This window comes from Homarus americanus, unplaced genomic scaffold, assembly GCF_018991925.1.
Source record: "Homarus americanus isolate GMGI-L3 unplaced genomic scaffold, GMGI_Hamer_2.0 scaffold57980, whole genome shotgun sequence".
NCBI classification, from domain to species: Eukaryota; Metazoa; Arthropoda; class Malacostraca; order Decapoda; family Nephropidae; genus Homarus; species Homarus americanus.
Genome location: NW_024716703.1, coordinates 903,325 through 926,962, shown reverse-complemented (window position 1 = coordinate 926,962; position 23,638 = coordinate 903,325). Strand labels below are relative to the sequence as shown.

Below are 23,638 nucleotides of genomic sequence, written 5' to 3'. Positions count from 1 at the left end.
GCACAAAATCAATAGAGAACTTTCTCTTTAGAGGCGAGGTAACTAAGTAATATGTTCCTCTGTGTACAGTATAAAAACTCTAGTTAGAGCCGAGAAGACCAGAAAGACTTAATACAGAACAAAAGCGATATGCCTGGATGCCGGCAATGCCCCTCCGGACAAAACCGCTCTTGGGATAATGACAGATTTAGAGAAAACTAAGGAATTTGTTTAAAAATAATATAACGAAGAACCATTAGCAGTCAACAAGGACTTATTAACACCTGCGGTATACACAACACGCGCGCTAAAACATTTAATAAAACCGCTCCCACGTAATGACTCTCACACCTACACAGGTGGCACCACGTCACGCCCTGAACATCGGCAACACCTCACCATACGTCATCTACCACAAAAAAAAACCTGCACCACCAAGTAAATGCCACCTCTTAACGTGCGCTCATAACACCTGCAGTACAGAACGCACGTCCACAACACCTGCACCACCTACGTTCACTACCCCGTTACTGGATGCATGCCAGGCTTGCCAACCCCACAATTTGTTAAAATGTTTGTACGTTCACCGAAAGTCAATACAGCTGCTGGGGGAGGGAGGGAGGGAGGGGGGGCTCGCAAAAAGGGGGAGCGAAACACTATCGACTTTACTTTTGAAAAACTTCAATATTCGACATTTAAACAGAGCGAATAAAACGTATTTATCGTAGAGGGAAAATTTACACATACAACTTGTCAAGTGAGCACTCCGCCTCCTCATGCTACACCCAACAGCCAACACTCCCTGGGAAGCCAATATAATCTGTCAACACAAGAAGTCCATGACACCACACAGCTTTTTCAGTCAGTCACATTCACACGCCCGTGACCTTGTCGCCCTGAAGCCCCAAGTCAGTACCTCAGACCCAATAACCACCAATCACTGATGGTTCTAAAAAATACTTGATTGTTATGGCTGCAGGCACAGTCGCATCGCACCTCCATCATCCCCAGCACATAAACACACAATCTTATCACACATGTGCATGTCAAATACTCGTCCTTCTCCCTGGACATTATCTTAAAAGTGAGACCCACCGGTAGTGCATAATCAGGGGCATAATCTGTCTGCTTCGTCTTCGTGAGCCTTATACAGGAGGTTACAAATATATAATAAAACACAAACTGAAACTTTAAACTAATCTGTGTAATACTGATGCCAGAGCCAGTCTTCCTTAACTAATTACCGGTACGCTCTTTGGGGTATTATGGTTACTGTCCTCGAGTGTTGGTGCAGGTGTCAGAGAACAAAACACAGCTACACAACAAACTCCAACTGACGCTACAACCATCAGGATAAAAATATCGTCTGGCGGGAATTTAAGAGACAAACACCTAGTTAACCACCCACTACTCCAGTATATAAAACAATAACACGAATTTACTTAGAAACATTTCACCAGTTTAATACGTTATGACAAAGTTGGTTGGTATTAACGTTAAGTCCCTCCCTAAGCCCAGAAATCATAACAATTTAGGAACTTTCCCGCACCACCAATCAGTAACCTTGATCTCCCTCACAACAACAGTCATTCACATTAATGCTACTTCAACACAATTTTTCTTGGCCACTTCAAAGGTCTTTACTCACACTCAACTCTCACTACGATAAACAACAAAGTGGAAATCAAAGTTCAGTTAGGTAAAGTCGCAAACCACTTTTGAACACCAAAGATCTTTTCGACATTCTTAAAACTACAATGTTTTTTCCCTTCTGTATCCGGCTGTTTTCATTACCAAGGAGGAAGTGACATCCTAACACCAAGCAATAACACAAGCCTAGTCGCGAAAGTTTTTGAGTCTATTAAAAATGATCGCACTGTTTTCCTCTTCCTGTCACAATTAATTACCCCTAAGAAAAAATACTATTTTCCGGTACCAATCTTTATCTTAATTTGATAACAGTGAAAGAGAAATCTCATTATACTGCATTAGTAACACCCATAAACATAGAAACTAAATCTAGCCCAAAGTCGCGAGTGTTTTGAAGATTTAAAACAAACTAGTTAATGAGGCAGGAAATAAGTACAAAAGTTGTACCAATAACAGGTAACGGATGGTTAAGAAAACGCTCAAGTGGAGTCACAGGCCTTCCACACCTGTTCTGAACACTGGAGAAGTTTGAGGCAGTGAGATTATCATATGCATTCTTACTCAATACTTTAAAGGGTGATACGCGGCGAATTAAAACATTTACTGGTTAAAAAGCACTGTGAATTAAACCCAAGAGGGGGATCAGATATTGCCAGCACTCTCGCTCCCATTTTCATAAGAATTTACAACCTACAGATCTTTTCCACTCGCTCGGCAAGAATGGTTATTCAAGCAGTCAGAAGTACTGTACAGAAGCAAGGAGTTTAGGATTTCTGAGCAAAACCTAACCTCTAACCGATAATAGTTCAATACACCAGTGAAATCGGATCACGCCATGGCGACCCATGGTGAAGAGAAAAAGAAAAAAAACCACATTCTTAAATTATTTTATTTCCCGATTTTAACTATACCTTAAGGGTCTTAGATGCAATATATACTTCTGAAAGTTGGTACAAGACAATGATATTGCCACTAAGATGTGAGCAAACATCATATCCACAATTTTATCGACAGTGAACACGAAATTATTAGTAACGGAACCATGTTCTAAGGTAATTATTTTTAGACAAAATGTTTCGATACACCAAGCATGTCCATAATACAGGGACCACGATATACACAACAATAACACAGCAGCAAATACAATATACACCGCCGTTAAACTGTCCCAAGATAATAGTGCTTTACAATATTCCAACCACATGGTTCTCTCCCAAAGACTTGAAGTAGACGGCCAGAGTCGCGCCACAGCTGCAGACACGACCAGTGTCAAGGATGAGGAATATAGTTGGTGGTGTCCAAACGTGAGTGTGGATGTCACTAATTATATATTGTTGTATTTTGGGGAAACTCATTACAATATTATCTCGTGCAACTTTACACAAGTATCAGATTTTTTTTATATAGTTTACAATATTCAACAAGAGAAAGCAGAATGTAACGCTCGCCTACCTTATATTAAAGTGTCTACCATAGCTTTGGTGGCTTATCTGTGGGGGCTATGGCGTTCACCCTACACTTGATAACCTTATCGGCACGACCACTTGTCAGCCTTCCTGCCCGTGCTGCAGTGTGCTCGCCCCGCTCACCGCCCTCACGCTTCACTAATCAACATGGTATAGTCTTACAATAACCTGCACATGAACGGACGTGGGTGAAGGGCCACAAAAGTAAGTGGTCGGGCAAGAGCGGGCAGCCACTGTCACCGTGATAAGGCAGGTGCCACCCTGGCTGAAGCTCAGAGCCACGGGGATCTACTAAACCACGAGTTTACAACGTTAAATTAAGTCTTGTTACTTAACTGTGGTTTACCGTTTCGTATCAAGAGGGTGGCTTAACAGGATTATGGAAAGTCGTTATCTGATTGCCGATGACTACCCGGTATTATCTTTTTAATATAACTTTTCTACTCATCATGACGGTCACTCTCTAAAGCTAGTGAACTTCGTCCTCTTATTCCGGAATATTAATGAAAATCTACCACAGGTGATACTCTGGCCGCACCAACTGACACCAGTAAAGCGTAAAGGGCAACAAGTCTGGTAACGCCGAGCTAAAGATGGGTTACGTGGTGATTGTTAACTCTTCTACTGACCCAAATTGGCACGCCAAGTATCTAAAGAATGTTGTTTGGAGGAAAGGTGGGAGACCCTCATGTTACGTTAGATGCCCGCTCTCCCTTCTTCCATTCACGGACACAACTGCTTCCACGAGGTCAGTACTAAGCGTTACTACTGTATTATCATGGACACTGACAAACTTGTGCCGCCGTCCAAACTCCAAGCACTGCTATCCTGTTACCATTCAATTGATGTGGCACTGGCGTCAGTGGAACATGCATATACACGTGAATACACCGGTGGAGTGTGGTGCCAACACGTATGAAGGTCGAGGGTGCCACTCCACCAGGTGCCAACCAGGGTGGCGTGGGCAGCCCAACGCAATCCTGGCACCGTCACGTGGTGCACGCTTCAACTTGGCACCTTGACACTCCCTGCCTCCCTGGCACTCAATCAGCCGAGTGACGACCGTCGAGGATTCAAGATCTTTACCCAAACATTATAGCTCTCGTTTCACATCCGTCACCTCGATATTCTAAGTCAATATAAATTTCCGGAAAATATTGAGGTAGATCCGGCACTATTGTCAGAGTATAAAACGTTTCAACTAAATCGAGGCTTAAATCACAGTTCTTCATTAACACTTGAGCCACTGTTGCCGAGAAGTAATGCCTTGTGTGATAAGCAGATCTCCTCGCCAACCACTTAACACTCAGTCACTTTCAATCGATCCCTTTTTTTTTATCACTTGGCTAAGGTATCACGTGTCACCTTACACATCGGCGGAACTTTTCGTTAATCACTGATAGCCACCCACAAAGTATATATCATCCACTACGGTGTCTCCCACGAGATTTCACCTCACTAACCAAGCAGTGGTAAACTCTTCTTATGTGTGCTCAGGCGATTATTATATCCTTGGCATTTACTTTCATTAAGTTAATCCAACAAATCTCATTCACTCGTCACTTAACACGTTTTGTTTCTTTCACTTTTCTTTTAATACTATATATAATCACATGAAACACAATGAATATCATCACAACTATTATGAATTCCAAAAAAACTGCACCATTAAAGGCAGATGGATAACGAGTGTCGGAGCGAGAGGGGCTGTGCTGTGGGAGAGCGACCCATGCTTCGTCCTCCCTCTGCCAAAGTTCCCGCAACACTGGCTCCCCGGTGATGAAGAGACCAGCCTCAGAGATGCCACGGATGCGAGATACCGCCACCGACCTCCACTCACCGCCACCTCCCACACACCCTATCCCATAAACCAACCTTACATTTAACACTCCACATTCCAAAGAATTAAAAGCTTGGATCCTGTGCCCTGTACTAGGATTAGTGCTGTTCAGTGTCTTCCCAAAGAAAGAATGTAAACCCAGCTTCTCAACGTACACTGTTAAGTTTAGTAAGACACGCAACATTTAGAAAATGTCTGTAGCAATGGGCAACCCATCCACTCGGGTACCTCCTGAGCGAACCTACGCACGCACCACGCCCACGTACACTCCAAATCTTACTGCCTCGCCTTCACTAACACTCCCCACAACAGCAGATGCTTTCATACACGGACTTCAACAAGTTAGAGACAGTTTACAGCATACAGCACAGCGCATCGACCTTTTTTTAGTGTGGACTAGAGGTGCGCAGTACAGGAGGGAAGGTAAAGGAGATGAGAGTTCCCGCGACCAGGACCACCACGTGGGCTGGACAGGTCCGCCATATCCTACTAGATACACACCACCACCCCCAACAACAACTCACACCCACCCACCCACACACACGCACGCACCAACCAATAATTTAACTCACAACAAGAACCAAACATAATACAAATATTCATACCCACACCCACCAACTACCAAACAACAATTAAACATATACCAACAACAAAAACAACCACACACACACTAACTACCAGGCACACAACTAAAAATATACCAGCAATAATAATTCTCGCCTACACACATCAACAACTGGACTCTACCACCAAACTTATCCTCCTCCGTCTTGCCCAATTTTTTTTTCGCACTTAATTTTTTTTTCAACGTGTTCACCATCTATACTCTATTTTTTTGTGTGTGTTCTTAGGAAGGAATACCATAAACAAAGCTCAAAGAGAAAGAAAACGTAGTGTTAAGTTGTATATCCGTGTGACAAGTAGGCGGTTGAAAGACACTTGAGCGACAACTTGCACTAACTCCAAAATTAGCATCCTTAACTGCAGCAGACAGACAAGAGACTCCTCCAGCAGTGCTTAATATGTTCTGGCCCAGAATAATACAGACAAGTACATTTGAACAACTTAATCCATCTCAAGCACCCAGATCTTGGTTATCAGTTCTTAACTACCAAGTGATAAAACTATTGCCAATAAAAACACTGACAATGTTTACCCTTTCTCACGACCGCCACACTACTAACATGACACCCGAACAACAGCAACGCTACACCACACCATTACTAACTTAAATTAGTCAAGGTCTTTTACGGAGAAATGTTAAAAAAATAATAATTTGGCCAATAAACCTGACTTGCATACTAAAGGGTCTGGCAAGGTTAACCTCACAGAAGGTAGAATACCACCTTGGCATGTGGAGACGACATACCAACCATAGCCTGGTCGTTAGCCCCTCACTTCCCCCTGCCTTCCCTCGCAAACCGTCCCCACGGTTGGCCAAAACCGAACGCTTCCCGGTTCTCGTTAACCGGAGAATGGCAGAACGAAAAAAGGAAAAAAATATAATTGTGGCGGGACCCTCAGCGGGAGCCTCCCCGGGGGCGGAGGTGGATGATGCACGGCCCGAGGGACCTGTACCAGCACACCTCCCGGATTACACACGACTCCTCGCCTGTAACTCGGGGGGTCCACACCCTCACCACATTACCACACAAACCACTGCGTCATTCACATTATTATCCCGCCAATACCACCACTACTTCACCTCCCGCCGACTATTTTAATTTGATTCTTAACCACAGACTGGTAATAATATCAATGTATTCCACTAGACTAATATTCGTATATGTTAAACAATCACTCATTTTCGCTTTTAAGATTACTAAGACCTGGTGAAGACCATAGTCCAGATCCCTGATACTTGTCTAGTCGACCAACCACACATCTTCTAAACTACTGGCGCAGTCAGTCACTATTTCACAACTCGTATTAAACCAGTTGATGCATGGAGGTCAGTGACCATGTCTCTTGTTGATTCTAAATAGTCATCCAATTGTGTTAGGGCCACTCGTTAAATTTTAGATCCTACGCAGCTCGGAACACAATTGTGGCAAACAGGCCAATTAATAGTTCGGAATCATGCGAGTTTGGCTACAAAGGTGAAGTAGTTTGTCCACGATAAAACAAAATCTGGCGTGTGAAACCAGAGGAGCCACATAACAGAGGGTTTGAGCCCTTTGTAATACTACGTAAGTGACAACAGGGGTGGTAGATGTAATGATAGGTGCCTGGGTGTAACGACACAGCCCGAAAGTTCCTGGATTGGGGAAGGAGAGGGAGGTGGCCGGGTTAGGGGGAGGGTGGGGGGCTCGAACCAGCTACAAAAGCAACTTTAACTATGCTGTCAAGCTGCCAAAAAATCCTGATAAGTTTTAAAAGTCTGTGGTGGGCTTTGCTTTTACCGCTCAAACTTTAGAAAAATCTTATAAATACATCTTATAAAATGGTATACAAATATAACAATAGCCACTATGATTATGGTGTTTTATGATACGGGTGAAGGAGAGGCCTAATAGGATAACACGAGGATTCTTGCGGGTGTCTAAGAAGACTAAGTGACTAAACTGGTCGTATAACGCACTGCCGGGAGACTGGCAAATGTGGGAATAACGGGAAGGCTGTAAAATAGGCGAGAGAGGCATCATGACAAGTGTTCAGACAAACTTAAATCTCGGCTGGCTGAAAAAAGAATGACTACAGTAACAGTACTTACACACACACACACGTACTTACGATCATAAAGGAGAGAGAGAGAGAGAGAGAGAGAGAGAGAGAGAGAGAGAGAGAGAGAACATGAAAATAACCTATTCTAAACCATCCCAGAAGTTGTCACAAACACGTCGGGCGTACAAGTTATTTTCTCTTTTGCGATCAAGACTATTTTTTCCCTCCACACGCTTGAGGTTAAACAACACTCCACACGAAAAGAAAAAAAAAACGTAGTCTACACTGCTTACGCCAACCTTATAAAATATTCCTCGGGTTACAGAACTTATTACAGGACCCCTTTGATACTCGGGCTACAGAATTACAGTGTCTACCAGGGAGCGTATAACCTTCTCTATTCTATAACTCTTAATGTTCTCTTAGCTAGTGACATTACAACTCGCAACCAATTTTCACAACCCACAACCAATCTGCACAACCCACAACCCATCTTCACAACCCACAACCCAACTTCGCAACCCACAACCCAACTTCACAACCCACAACCCAACTTCACAACCCACAACCCAATTTCACAACCCACAACCCAATTTCACAACCCACAACCCAATTTCACAACCCACAACCCAACTTCACAACCCATCTTCACAACCCACAACCAATCTTCACCTTACAAACATCGAATTTAAATATGGTGGGTCAACGCCAACTGATCAACACCAAACTACAGTAATAACCTTTCAGCTTGGATACTCCTTTAACAGTTGCAATACATAACGCTGCTGCATTTAGAACATACACGACGAAAATACAAACTTATACTATACTGTATATCTATAGAACATGGTAAAGCTAATACGGGTGCGTGGGTTTCAACAAAACTACAAAGAACAAATCTGATATCTGCCACAAACACCACCTTCAGATATTTAACAGCATTATAAAACTCCAGGTAATATGGAATAAAGTTCATCTCATTACAGTATCCATGCACTAAATTTAAGTCAATGTTCTTTTCATCCAAGTACTGTATGGTGAAACAAGTAACGGCGTGGAGCACAATGGTCACTCTCCAATATATCAGACAAATTGTGTCGACTATGGTGTTCTAAAATATAGTACTGTACTGCTGAAGTTAGGTTACAGCTTAAAGTCCCCCATGAACTACATAATATCTGCCCGTTGTAATGATGCTGCTGCTGCTTATTCAGATAAAGTATTGCCATATGAGATAATACCTCTAAGATCCTCACTGAAAATCTATTAAGTGTGATAATACTGTATTCCCAATGTGGATCAGGTACACCACAGCTCATAAGAAGAGTGCAGCACTGTTTTAAGCTCTGTTGCTTAGAACAAGAGAATTCTACCTTTAAGTACTGTACTAGTCATGTTGTCCTTATACATATACTGTACTATCTTGGTCATTAATAACTAACAGCAATTATGTCCCAGGAAGAAAAGGCTAAAATGCCTATGAACCTTATGAACAGAATTTAACTTATTTCACCAAGAATTACACATATAAAAATGTGCAATTCAGCCAATGTAATCGAGTTCAACTAATCACACAGGAGGAATATCTTTCCCTGCGAGTCTGACCAACTGTGATGCCAGCTACAATATGCTCTGTGCACCTCAGACTGTCTTTGACTATGATAATAAATACTTGTACAGTATACAAAATATATTTTCATCACTTACTTTAGCTGCAGGTCAATGCTGTTCAGCCAAGACATAAGAGAGTCTAGGCCTTCCTGGACACCCTGGCACTGGACAAGGGCAGTATCAAGTTCCTGGCAGCGGTATCCCAGACGGTCAGCCAACTCCGCATAGCGTTCGTACAGCTCCTCTGGGGGATGCTCAATGGCCTCCTGCTCACGGGCGTCCAGTTCTCCCTCCAGGGCACGGAGCAGAGACACTGATGTTGCACGGCAGTTGTCAAACAAGCGTGACTGTGCCACAACATCATTATTAATGGCCTTGGCCTTGTCCAATTGGTCTTGAACACCCTTGGGGTCAGCACCAACTGGTTCTTGCAGAATGCGAACCACCTTCACCTCTGTGTCTTTGAGCCAACGGGTAGCTTTCTCAATAGCTTCTGTGTAATCACGTTGTTTGTTACCCACACTGGTTGCCTGAAATTGTAAAATCATATGGTTAGCAACTTTCTCTTATAATCAAACTTTTCTTGCTTTTCACATATCAGAAGTAAAAAGTCGTCAACTACAGTGTACTATAAACTAATTTTCATACAACATACCTTATCTACAAGTTTATTGGCACGTGCAAGGAGGTCCTTGAATTCTGCAGTGACATCATCAGCTGCATCACGAACCATGGAGTCTGGGTCAGCCTGCAACAATGGATAGCGCTCTGGCAGGGAGGTGCGGAAATTGTTGACAGTGCGGAGATACAAACTTGATTCATCCAGGAATTTCTGTGTGGCCATGGTTATGAAGCGTAAGTCAGCCTGGTGGGCGATGACGTCACCCAGAAAATCTCGGCAGCCTTGTTCATGATTCTTGATTTTATTGAGGTCTGAGCAAAGACGTTCCTTCTCCAGGAGAGTCTTGGTGGCTTGCTTCAGCCAAGTCTGGAAGAGTGCAATCTCCTTTTCATATTTTGAAAATTCTTCCATGGCAGTGGTTAGACGACGATGTGTAGTGTCAGCCTGAACCACACAGTGGTCATAGCGCTGCTTCAGTAGTGTGGCAGCCTGGTCCAGGGACTCGAGCTCCTCACGGGACAAGACATCACCACCCTGGTTGACTACCTGCCTCACACCATCCAGGCATGTACCCAGAGGTCGGAACATTTCATCCAATTCATCCTTGATAGCCTGTAACAACAAAAGTTACCAAAATATAACTACAGTACTGCACAAAATTCAATACTGTATTAGATCATTTATCCACAACACATATATTTTTCTTAACAAATTCCCTGATTTTATCTTCTGAAACAAAAGTAAAACAAACTATTCAGTGCATTTTTGGTGTGAAGATTAATCACTTCTTTTTAATCAATAATATACATAACCTTAACTTTCAATTAATATTTAGAAATTAATATTCAAAGAAACTTCCATGAAACAGAATGAGAAACCTGTGAGAAGCATACTGTACCTTGACTGTGTTGATCTGGTTTCGAAGACCATTTGGATTCTCACTGACAGGTTCTTGCTCTGCCAGGCGCCGCTCGATCTCATTTACGCTGTCCACCATATCCACAATGGTTGCATCGCACTGTCTGTACTTCTCGATCATGGCTTGCTGTAATGTACACATGTAATGCATGTTACTAATTGGTTGTGACGCAGTAGCTCATCCAGAGTATGCTAACAACAGCTCATCCACTGGTTGTCTTTGGTAAGGTGAAGACTGGTGCGGAGTTGCACTGTCATAAGCATACCCAGGCCAATCCTACTGCGCCCACGTATAAAACATTACTAAAAACTCAAAGCTACGTGCTGAATCATCAATGCTACAATACATTGGATAAAATGCTTTGGATGCAACATGACCAGCATACAATACAGAGCAATAACAAAAAAATATATATATAAGGGAGACAGTGTAAGAATATCGTTAGTAAAGCTACTATTTTAGGAAAAGGTGTACATGTCTGCAGGTGTATGGAGGGAATGGGAGGGTGGAAGGATGTAGGAAGAGGGGGAGGCTGGAGGATCACACAAGCCATGGAGAGCAGGCAGTCGCAAAAGCCCACGGTCCATGACAGTCAGCCAAAGTCGTAATGCACAGAAAACGACCTGAATGCAGGCACAAAGAAACATCCGTAGCGCCAAAGAAATAAAAAATCCTAAAATACAAAAAATAAACGACAAAATCAAAGAAATACATAGAAATATGCACCAAAAACATAAACCTTACAAGCTACCTTAATGTTTACAAAAGAAGCCACATATCAGCCACAACTGAATTCTGTTTAAAATACAAAAAAATCCTTGAATAAATAAAACAGATAAAAGGTACATCCAGTTAGTTGACCTTTCACCAGTTTTAGTTGGTAGGCTAAATACAGTACTGAAGTTTAGGTTAGTACCAATCAACACCATTTACAGACCTCAAGCAGAAATAAAATTACTTGTTAATTTGCAATCTTCCATACATTTACCACCCATATTAATACTAGAAGCCAGCTATTGCCTGTTAAGTAGTAAGTACTGGTGCAGGCATTCCAAAATGATAATAGCAGTAGCAATAGTACATCATACAGGACTGCGATTGTACTATACTTGCTACACAAAGAGCGTTAGAGATGGTAGCCGGTGGGTGCAGTATCATTCCCCAAGCGTAGTTAATGGTACAGCTTACCCGCGCTTGCGCGGTGAGTAGATAACCCTGGCGGCGGGCCTCCGGAAGCAGGTAGCGGGTGCCTGAGGTCGAATCCACCACAGCGCCACCCTGCTCGTCGAGTACCCCACTCCGTACAGCCTCAGTCATGCTTTGGATGTTGCCACTGGAGGGACACTTTACCATGGTTGTGGTGCTGTCAATCAGCCCACAGGCTATTGCCTCTTGCAGGGTGATATGTTGCTTCAGGTGTGGGTTTAACAGACGTCCCGTTTCTACACTAAAGAGGCCATAGTCCAGAGCTTCAAGAAGGGCAAGACCACGGCGAGGGGTAACAATCAGACCAGTCTCGATAGCAGCAGCCATAGTGAGCAGATGACTGGTGGCTGTATTATACACCATGCCCTTCTCTGCATCAACGGCTCCTATCTCACATGCCTCCACTGGTTGTAGCAGTTGTCGGTTACGAGTGTTCTTTATCAGCACGGTCTCCGAATCGATGAGTCCCAGGCGGCAGGTCTCCTTCAGGTTCAGAACCTCCTTTGAGTTAGGGTCAGTATACATGCCTGTTTCAGGGTTAAGGTAGCCTTTATCAATGGCTTCGTCAAATGACAGGGGTTCCCTGAGGAAAACAATGGTGCCCTGGTCAAAGATAATGCAAAGAGTCTTCAAAGTACCAGTCTGAGGGTCAAAAAGAGCCCGTTTCTTTAAGTCAATTAGTCCTTCCCCGATGGCTCGCTTTAGCGTTTTGTATCTGCCAGTGTTTGGATCCTTAATAACTGCAGAATCAGGATCAATAAGTTCAAAGCAGAGGGCTTCTTCTAATGTGTACTCCTTCTTTGATTCTGGATCTGTATAAGTGCCTTTCTCAAAGTCAATGGAACCCTCTCTAACTGCCTGCATGAAGCTAATTGGTTTGCCTACAGTCACAATAAGTCCTTTTTCATATGCTACATTGATGGTGTAAGCCTTCATAGATTTAGGATCGGTGACAAGGCCTTTAGAAGCATCAATCTCTTTGTCCTCTATGGCAGATCGGATGCTCTTAATGGACTCGTCCACAGGGTTCTTCAGGGCAGAGGTGTTGCCATCAATAAGACCATGAGTAATGGCCTCTGCAATATCAAGCTTGTCTCCCACACATGGCTCTGTAAACCGTCCAGTTTCTGGAGAAAACAGACAGTACTGTAATGCTTCTTCAACAGTGAGTGGCCGCTTGGAAGTAACTATTAAGTGTTTGTCAACAGCATCTTCAAGTGTCAGTTCTTCTTTAGTCTTGGGCATGATGTATTTGCCCTTCATATCATCAATGATTCCTTCATCAACAGCTACATTTAACTTCAAGAAACGAGATTTAATTGGATCTCTGATGACCGAGATAGACGGATCAACTATATCTTGCTTACAAGCATCTGCTAGAGTCAATTTTCGACCCGTGTTTGGTTGGATCATGCGGCCCGACTTATTATCATGGAAGCCCATAGTAACTGCATCATACAGACTTTGTGGTTTGTCAATATCAAGGATCATACCGTGCTCAAGAGCATCTATGAGGGTGAGGGTGCAGCCAGACTTTGGGTCATTAAACTTGCCATGTCTGCGATCAATAATGCCTTCCCTGCAGGTCTGTACAAGTGACAAACAATTGGAAGTGTTGCTGTCCCAGTAGCAAGGCAGGCTGGGATTTATAACAAGTCGCCGCATAGCCTCATGTAACGTGATCTTCCTGCCAGTGTTAACATCAGTCAGAAGTCCCTGCTCATCATCGAGCAGTCCCTGGTGTAGTGCACGCTGCAGTGACATGGCTACACGACTGTCCACAATGAGTGTCAGTTCGTATGCCTCCAGTAAGGTGTGCCAGCTACCTGTCTGGTGGTTCTTTACTAAAGCAGACTCCCCATCAATTATTTTATACTCAACAGCTTCCCTTAGATTCACTTTCTTCAGGCGACCAGAGAGCGTGTCCTTCACATGCGTGGAGTCAGGATCAATCATCTGTATAGCCAATGCTTCAGAGAGTGTAATCCATTCCCCTGTGGATGGATTCAGGAATTTTCCACATTCCTCTTCATAGAGTTCCTTCATAATCACAACTCTCAAAGCCATTGGCATTGGTGCCTCAAGAAGGTAGTCCTGCTCAAATGCATCCTTGAAATTCATCTTCTTAATTCTTCCAAAGTTGAACATCCCAGTTCTGGTATCAACAAGTTCCTTCCCAATAGCATGCTTGAAACTCATAAGTTTTTCTGTTGTAGGGTCTCTGGCCAGAGTTGTATTCGTGTCAATGAGACCAGCACGTATTGCACGGCCAACAGTCATCTGGTCTGGCGACAGGGGACTGGTGACACGGCCTGTGCTAGGGTTATACAGCCCTTTGGTCACAGCCTGATAGAGGGTAAACTTTGTTCGACCTTCTATAACAACACCTTTAGTCAAGGCCTCCATTAATTCAACATCAGCTCCTGTTACAGGGTCTCTGAATGTTCCAGTGGTGGGATCAATAATGCCAACTTTGATAGCATCTTCCAGAGTGATTGGTTCACCAGTTCGTGGATCTTTTACCGAGAGGCAAGAAGGATCAATAATATTTCGCTGGACAGCTTCCTTTATGGTGATGCGGTCACCATCTACAGTGATCAGACCAGTCTCTGGATCATATAAGCCATCTTCAAGAACTTGTTGTAATGAGAGGGAACCAATAGCTGGCACAAGGTAACCTTTTCTCACTGCCTCATCAAGGCTTAGCTCTTCTGGCTGAAGTAATTTTCCATTTTCACCATCCAAAATAGCCTTGTCAAGAGCATCACTAACAGTGTATGTTTCTTCATTTATCTTTACTCTGCATGTATTTGCATCAACCAATTTATAAAATATTGCTGCATTTAATGTTAAATCTTCGCCCTCACAAGCATCATAGAAGTGGCCTTCCTGTGGATCATACATGTCACTTAGCACTGCATCAGTTAGAGTTACAGGGTTCCGTTGTATTACTATCATACTCTGTCGTACTGCTTCATCAAAAGTGATGAAAGTATTCTTTTTTGTGTTCTTTAACTTCCCATTCTGAGCTACAACCAAGTCATTGGTTAAAGCATCATCCAAGGTGATGAACTTGTCTGCCTTTGCATCTTTACATAGTGTGATGAAAGAGTCAACAACTCCTCTCTTAACAGCATCATCCACATCTAGTTTTTGTTTCATGAGTGTGTCTGTGATCTTCCCAGACTTTGGGTCATAAAGATTCTTCCTCACTACAGCCACTAGAGACATGGGCTTTCTCTTGGGTACTAATATTCCTTTGGTAAGGGCTGTAGTGAAGTCTATCTCGCAACCATTTTCTGGGTCAGTAAATGTCGCTGAATCCAAGTCAACAAGACCAATCTCTACTGCTTCCTTTAGAGAAACGATGTCTTCATTCCTAGGGTCAAAGATCTGCACTGTGGATGGGTCAAGAAGGCCACTTTGTACAGCATCTCCAATTACCATACTTTTGCCAGTAGTTGGATTCGTGAACATCCCAGTATCAGGTTTGAGTAGGCCCTGCTCAATGGCCTCATTAAGAGCAATCATGGGTTCTGGTTTTTCTTCCAATTTCTTAAGTTCCTTTTTGTCATCAGCCTTCACTAAACCATTCTTTGCAGCCTCAAAGAATGGTAAACATTCCCCAGTCTGAGAGTCTAAGATTTCACCTGTAGTAGGGTCAACAATGCCCTCTTTAATAGCATCAGTGAGAGGAATTTCTCGACCATTTAAAGGATCTTTCACAAGAGTATGATCTGGAATTAATGAGCCTATCTCCACGGCTTTCTGGAAGGATACTGGTTCTCCTGTCCTTGGGTCGATGAAATTACCATTCTCAGGATCATACTGTTCCCTTTGAGCCATAACTGCCGGATCTAAGGTCTTGACCACTTCTGTTATAATTGTTATTTCCTCAACAATCCAGATTTCAGTTCTACTTCGAATTTCGATGACAGTAACAAGTGTAATAGAACCTTCTCTCACTGCTCGCCGTAATGGTTGTCTGTCTCCTGTGGACGGGACAACAACAACACACAAATCAACATCGATGTAACATCCCTCCATTGCAGTTCTCAGTGTCATCTTCTGGCCAACTTCAATGATAGGGAAATACAACTTGTCTTCAGGGCTTAAAGATGGCCTCTGCAGCATGTCTTCAGCTGTTCTGGCTGGCATATATTCCTGAACTATCTCTGTAACTATGGTTGTCCTGACCTGTTTTGGAGAAGTTTTCATTTTCTCCCGAGCACCTTTAATGACTTCTTTGACTGCCATTCCTGCAAGAATAGGAGCACCTATGACAGCAAGTAGACCCATCTTGACAGCATCTTTAACTTTTACTTTAGTCCCAGATTTAGGATCGATAAAGTCACCGGCTTTAACGTCAATTACTCCTTTATCGATGGCCTCCTTCGTAGTTAATGCATCACCACTCTTCGTGTCATAGACCATTGCATCTGGATCAATTACTCCTTTATCAACGGCTTCGTCTAGAGTCAACAATGTTCCAGTTTGTGGGTCTTTGAACTTGCCAGACTGTTCATGATATATAGTAGAGAAGGCCTGCATGATGTTAATCTTACTGGTTACCTCAGTCGATGGTGCAGGTTCTACGGGTTCAACCAAACCTAGTTGAATAGCTTTGTCAATCGGAATTTTGCGGTTAGTTTCAGGGTCCTGGAAGGTTCCACTTGCAAAATCAATGAGTCCTCGCTCAACAGCCTCTCTGAATGTCAGCTTCTGCCCACTGGTCTCGGAGTCAATTTCTACAACCATTCCTTGCTTCTTTGCCTCTTCAAGTGTTATCACTTCCCCTGTGTTGGTATTCTTCACCTCAGTTGGGCTGATCAGTACATAACCAGATACTACTCTCACAGTCTTGGTTGTAATAGTTTCATATGAAGTAACAGTTTCTGTGAAGGAAACCTCTCTTCTTACATCTGTTTTATCAGTTATTACTTTTGTCATAGGTCTGATCTGCAGCAAGCCACTTTCAACAGCCTCCATAACTGGAACTTCTTCACCAGTATTTGGAACGGTGAATGTGCAGGCATTGGTATTTATCAGTTTGCAATCCAGAGCTTGTGTAACCTGTACACTATCTGGCAGAATAGGGCAAGGCAGAGCAAGGATAAAGTCATTGTCAATAGCCATCTTCAAGGGCTGGCGGTCACTTGTCACTGGGTTAATGATTTCTTTATTGTCTGCATCCACAAGGCCTCTCTCCAATGCCACAGGGAAGGTCATTCCAAGAGGAGGAAGCCAATCAACCCTAGCCACTGCTGAGGTAACAAACACATTGGAAGCATCAACTGCCTCTAACATAGACACTGGACCTTTCTTTAAGTTCACCTGGCCAGAGTTTTGGTTAATAATCCCCTTTGAAATAGCTTCATCCAGAGTAATGATTTGTTGTGTGTCTGGCTCCAATATCTGTGACGATGGATCGATAATATCACACAGTATAGCCTCGTGTAGAGTCAATCTGGTGCCGGTCTCTGGATGAATGAATCGTTGAGATTCAATATCATAAAGTCCTTGAGATATTACTTCAGGCAAAGTAACACTTCTTCCAACCGGCACTAAGACTCTGCCTGTAGCACCATCAAGGACACCATTCTCAACAGCCTCATTGATGGTTAATGGTACCCCACATGCTATATCAACAATGGCTCCACTATTACCATCAACTTTCTTTAATCTTAAAGCGTCCTCTAATGACAAAGACTCACCCTCAGGCCCTCGGAAAGTATTGGGGTCCTCCAGGATGGCAGCAGTTTTCTCATCAACAACACCCTTGGAGGCTGCTTGCTTTGGTCTCATAGTTTTTCTGCATACTTTCTGTAATATTACTTGTTTTCCCTCATGATCAGGACGTGGCATCGATTTTGCACGACCAATAGCAACACTGAACTTAGGCTCTGTTGTGACACGTTCTCTTGTTCTTTCCCCAAGAGACATCTTCCTCTCAGAGTCTTGGTCATTGGGGGTTTTATCTCTGCTTGGGGTTTTCACTGGGCTAGCTTTATCCCTCTGTTGGTCAGGTTTGCTTTCCACAGCTTTCTTACCCTCTACTGAAGGCTTATGTTCATCCCTTTCTCGAGCTGTATCCTCCATTTCTTTATCTTCTGAAGGAGATTTAATGGGTGATTTTGGTTTACTATCAGCAGACAAGGCACCTGTGGAGGGTTCTGGTTTACTTTCAGAAGGCAGGGAAGGTTGTGGTTTATCTTCAGGGAGCAGGGCCTGACTGGATGGTTCTGGTTTACCATCAGAAGGCATGAAAGGCTCTGGTTTACCCTCAGAGGGTAGGGCCTGACTGGAGGGTTCTGGTTTACCTTCAGAAGGCAGGGCCTGAGTGTGTGGTTGTGCTTTACCCTCAGATGGAAGGGGCTTTGTGGATGGCTCTGGTTTACCCTCAGAGGGAAGGGGCTGGTTTACCCTGTGGATGGTTCTGGTTTACCCTCAGAAGGCTGGAATGGTTCTGGCTCAGAAGGCAGGGATGGTTCTGGTTTACCCTCAGAAGGCAGGGATGGTTCTGGTTTACCCTCAGAAGGCAGGGATGGTTCTGGTTTACCCTCAGAAGGCAGGGATGGTTCTGGTTTACCCTCAGAAGGCAGGGATGGTTCTGGTTTACCCTCAGAAGGCAGGGATGGTTCTGGTTTACCCTCAGAAGGAAGGGGCTTTATGGATGGTTCTGGTTTACCCTCGGAAGGCAGGGTGGGTTCTGGTTTAAGCTCAGAAGGCTCTGGTTCACCCTCAGAAGGCAGGGCCTGAGTGGGTGGTTGTGGTTTATCCGCAGAAGGCAGAGAGGGTTCTGGTTTACCCTCAGAAGGCAGGACCCGAGCAGATGTATCAGGTTTCTTCTCTGGGGGTTGGGTCTTGCCAGAGGGTTCTAGTTTACTTTCAGAGGGCAGTGCCTGACCAATGGGCTCTTTTTCACCCACTTGACCTGTGGGCTCTGGTTTACCCGGAGAGGGCAGGGCTTCACTGGAGGGCTCTGGTTTGTCTTTAGAAGGGGTTCTATCTACTGATGGTTTTTGCTTACTCGCAGAAGGCAATTCACTACTGGGAGATTTTTGTTTTTCTGTAGGAGAGAGTTGCCCAAGTGACTGGCGGTCAACATCATCTTTTGGCATTATCTGTTCATCTTTCACTTCTCCTCGGGAGACATCATCTGAAGTAAGAATTTCAAACACTTTCTCCTCTGGAACAGTATCTGCCTCTTCTCTAGCCAACTTCTCAACTTCCTGGATTTTCCCATGAGCAGTGCTCCTGATTTCCTCAAGTTCTTCAGGAGATATTAATCCCCGTGAAAATGCCTCTTCAGGGGTAATCTCTTTTCCTGTCACAGGATCCTGAAGTATGACATCTGTTTCAACAACTGTAGTTGACTTGATGGTCGTATGAGAACGTTTACTTACCACAGATTCAAGGAGTTCCTCAGGTGTGGAATCTGTGATTATTTCTACACTTTCTTCAAATGTTATTTCTGCTCCTGTTTTAGGGTCAGTTCTTTTCACTTTCTTAATGCCTTTCTTGATGGCTTGTGCTGCAGCCACTCCAGCAATTACTGGGGCACCTATTACAGCTGCAACTCCAAGGATGCCATACTTGGCTGCATCAGTTAAAGACAATTTACGACCTGTCTTGTCTTTGTATTCTCCAGAGTCTTTGTCAATAATTCCCTTTCTTATGGCTTCACTCAAGTTCAAATCACGTCCAGAGTAAGGATCCTTCACTTTGACTCCTGTAGGTTGAATCTTTCCTTCTTTAACTGCTGTTACAACATCCAAAACTGAACCATCATCCAACTGAACATTACCTTCTGTAGGGTCAAAGGTCATCCCAGGCTTAATTTCAACAAGAGTAGTATCCACTACTGGTTCATTGGTTCTAATTTCTCTAAAAGTGCTGGAGGTCCCACCTTCTACACTTCCCGACACCTGAACTTTGTCTGGTTGTCCCTCAACAGTGGTGATCTGGATGACACGACCAGTTATATAGTCTGTAACCTCCTCTGTACGATCTTTTAAAATTATTAACTTTTTGGTTATCGCTTCCTTCATGGTCAACCTTCTGTCTGGATTGGACTCGTCTGGATATTTTCCAGTGCAGTCCAAGACGTTCTTATCCAAAGCTCTTGTCAGAGTAATTTTCCGCCCATTTTTGGGGTCTATGACTTCAGCAGATCGAGAATCAATAATTCCAATTTTGACACATTCTTCAAAGCTAACTAGCCTGTCTGTGGCTGGTATTGTGAAAAGACCCATAACTGGATCATACAGCTTTTCATCAATTGCCTCCTTGAGATACCACCCCTCCGGTGGGAGCTCGAGAGTACGAGTCTTTGCAGAATAGCTTTCATTGAACACAGTAGTAGTGCCTGTCAGTGATGCACCCGATGAAGTCATATCTGTATCATCAACATTCCCCATGGCACTATCAACAGAATCAGCTGGAGACCTGAGAGTACTCTTAATTTTCCTTGGGGGTCTTTCTGGTGACACTATTGAGCTCCCTGGCATACCCTTATCAGGTGAAGTAGGGACAGATTCATCAGTTTTCAAGGGAGACTCTGGTCCTATTCCACTGGATTTCATTGGAGAATCTGGTCTCGAGCCAAATGATTTGACAGGTGATTCACCTCTTGAGGAGGCATATGGTGATTCCTGTCTGGAACTGGAGGACTTTACAGGAGATTCTGGCTGAGACTTTATTGGTGAGCCTTCTTGTGAGCCATTTACAGTCTGGAATAATGAGTCTGGTCTGGTGCTAACTGGCTTTGTTGGTGAGGTTGGACTAACACCTGGCTTAATTGACTCCTTTACAGGGGATGTTCTTCCTAATTTAGTTGGAGACTCTTGGTCCTTCACTAAAGATTCTATTGTCTCTAAGGATCCTGGTCTCTGTCTTTTGTCTGGTGAAGTTGGACGACTGGTTTTCATCGGTGATACTGTTCTCTCCGGTGTCTTTGAAGGAGAGGAAGGTCCTTTATCTTTGACCTTCTCTGGAGAGGCTGGACGTCCGCTTTTCGTGGGCGAAACAATTCTCTCGGGCGTCTTGGATGGGGAGGAAGTAAGTGATCCAACGGAGGAAATTTCCTTGTCTGTCTTTTGTGGGGATGTAGTACGACTAGTTCTCCCCAATATTCTCTCTGGAGATTTTGAGGGCGATGAACGTAGGGAACGCATATCACGATCAGGCGTCTTTGTTGGTGAACTCATTCTATCTGGCGTCTTTGATGGTGAAGAATGAGGCGATCTTTCTAAGCTTTCCTTATCTGGTGTAATACTAGTCCTAGCACTCTTGATTGGACTAGGAGACTTCGCAGGGGAAAGGTGACGCTTCATGGTTTCTCTTATTGGAGAAATGGGGACTGCAGAGTCATCTGGAGAAGCATCAGGTAATGCAGAAGGCCACTCAGTTGACAAAGTAACCAGCCCCTGTTGAATAGCTTCATCTAGTGGTATAGTTTTATCACTTTCTGGATCGTGGTAGGTGCCCTGAGCCTCATTAATAAGACCCCTGTGTTTTGCTTCCTGTAGAGTAACTCTTGATTCAGTAGTATGAATACCTGTACTTTTAACAGTGACATACCTCTTGATGGTCTTTGTAATTGTTGCAGTCGTGACAGTAACACTCAACAGACCCCTTAAAGTAGCTGCTCCTTCAGGAGAAATTAATCTTCTATTCACTGCATCCTCAAGGGCCACTGGCTTTCCTGTCTTGGGATCTAGAATTTGCCCTATATTGGGGTCAAGACGGCCTTTCAAGACTGCTTCTACAACATTCATTTCTTTACCCTCATCATCTGTCATTCCAATATCCATTTTCAGTGTTTCAAGAATCTGTGGCTGGATCATCTTTACTGAAACAGCTTCTTCCAAACTCATAGTATTCCCAGTCCTTGGGTCGGTAAACAAACCAGTTTTTGGATTAATAACACCTTTGAGCACTGCTATTTTGAAACTTATGTAATCCCCAGTTTCAGGATCCTTGATACCATCAATATCAAATATTGTTTTAGTGGACACCGATGTGATAAATCCCCTATTCACAGCATCTACAAGGCTGATGACTTCTCCACTTTCAGTGTCCCGGTACATTCCTTCAGGCAGGAGCACCGAGAACATGAATGCCTCGGGTAAAGTGAGAAGAGTCTTGCTCGCCGTGTCCTTTACCGATTTTAAATCTACATCAACAATTCCCTTACCAACAGCTTCCAAAAGTGGTATGTGGTCTTTTATTTGTGGATCTTGTATATGTCCTTTGTTGTCAAGAAGCTTCAAATCACTACAGTCTTTCAGTGTGTAAGGTCGACAAATAAGCTGTTCCTGCACAGCTTCAGAGAACAGTAACTTCTGCCCAGTGACATTATTGACATAACGTCCAGCTGTAACATCTAGCACCCCTTCCTGAATAGCCTCAGCTACAGTCAATTTACATCCAGTATCTGAATTCACTACCTCACGAACATGAGATGCTAAAAGGCCTTTCTCAACTGCTTCATCTAATGTATACTTGTTTCCAGAATTTCTATCTACAGCCTGACCTGAATAATCATCAATGAATCCCTGGCTGATAGCTTCCGACAGAGATATTCCACTTGTTAAAACTGGTGACGGTTCAGCAGATATGAATCCTCGGGCAAAAGCTTGAGTCATGGGAATCTTTTCTCCCACAGTAGGAACGGTGAATTCTCCCGTGCGGACATTGACATGGCCCTCAACTATTGCGTCATAGAGAGAGAGCGAAGCCACCACTGGTACACAAAGCTGGGTAAAGAAGCTTACCTTCTCTAAAATGATGAAACCAATCTTTGATGCCTCCTCAGGTGTCAGCAGTTTGCCTGTTGTGGGATCCTTGAAAGAACCTTCTTCAGGGCTGTATAACCCTCGCTTGGTCGCCTGTAACAATGTTAATTCTCTTCCTGTGGCAGGGTCTATTATACCACAGGGTGTATCCAAATGTTGTAAGAGTATGGGGCTTACATAACCACGTTCCACAGCTTCAGACAGCGGAATGTTCTCACCAGTGGAAGGGTGAGTCAGTGTACCTGATGTAAGGTCCACCAACCCATCCTGAACAGCTTGGTGAAAAGAAATTTTTTCACCTGTCACAGGATGGACTAAGTGAAGCTCTGCAGCCTCAGAGGCAGCAGTGGCAGCAGCCATGCGGCGAGTGGATGTTGTGGTGGTAACCTGGAAGGAGGAACCTATATGGGTGGTGGTAGTGGCTACATGACTATCCACAGAGTCAGATTCCTTAAGTTGTGTAGCTGAGGAGCGACGCTGTGAGGGGATGGAGCCTCTAGTGACCATCATCTGGGCTTCTGAGCGAGCCCGATACACCGAGTCATCATCACTGCAAAAAAGATAATGTTGTACACAATAAAGGCAGATATACACTATGTACATACTGTACTGAATTCTGTAAAGAAATTTGAATAAATCTAGAGTCTCAATGTAGCCCCATTCATAAATATAAATCAAAGACCAAATCCAAGGAAAACATATTACGTACTTAAAATTTTGAGATATATATACTACTATATATATATTCCAATCCCATTATAAGGTATCTACGCATCATTTTTTGGGGGCTAAAACATTGCAAGTAAACAATGAAAAGATATAATGCTTTGTGGACACCCCAGGGAAGGGCAGATGTGGTGACTTACTCGATGATGATGGGTG

At 43.6% G+C, this 23,638-nt stretch overlaps 1 protein-coding gene across 49 annotated transcripts in view; it reads right to left on the bottom strand.

Annotated features, from left to right (window-relative positions):
• Positions 1 to 23,638, bottom strand: part of LOC121858215 (microtubule-actin cross-linking factor 1-like) — a 252,430-nt gene that overhangs the window by 63,647 nt on the left and 165,145 nt on the right. For 36 of the 49 annotated variants that reach the window (XM_042354455.1, XM_042354454.1, XM_042354463.1 and 33 more), the window contains exons 1-4: positions 11,940 to 18,368; positions 10,731 to 10,877; positions 9,866 to 10,444; positions 9,307 to 9,740 (exon numbers count right to left, since the gene is read on the bottom strand). In XM_042354455.1, the coding sequence (XP_042210389.1) occupies positions 9,307 to 9,740; positions 9,866 to 10,444; positions 10,731 to 10,877; positions 11,940 to 18,221 (7,442 nt within the window). In that variant the 5' untranslated portion in view covers positions 18,222 to 18,368. Of the gene's footprint in view, positions 1 to 9,306; positions 9,741 to 9,865; positions 10,445 to 10,730; positions 10,878 to 11,939; positions 18,369 to 22,735; positions 23,307 to 23,622 lie in introns of those variants that run through there. The other 13 variants (XM_042354490.1, XM_042354493.1, XM_042354492.1 and 10 more) reach the window with 2 other exon arrangements.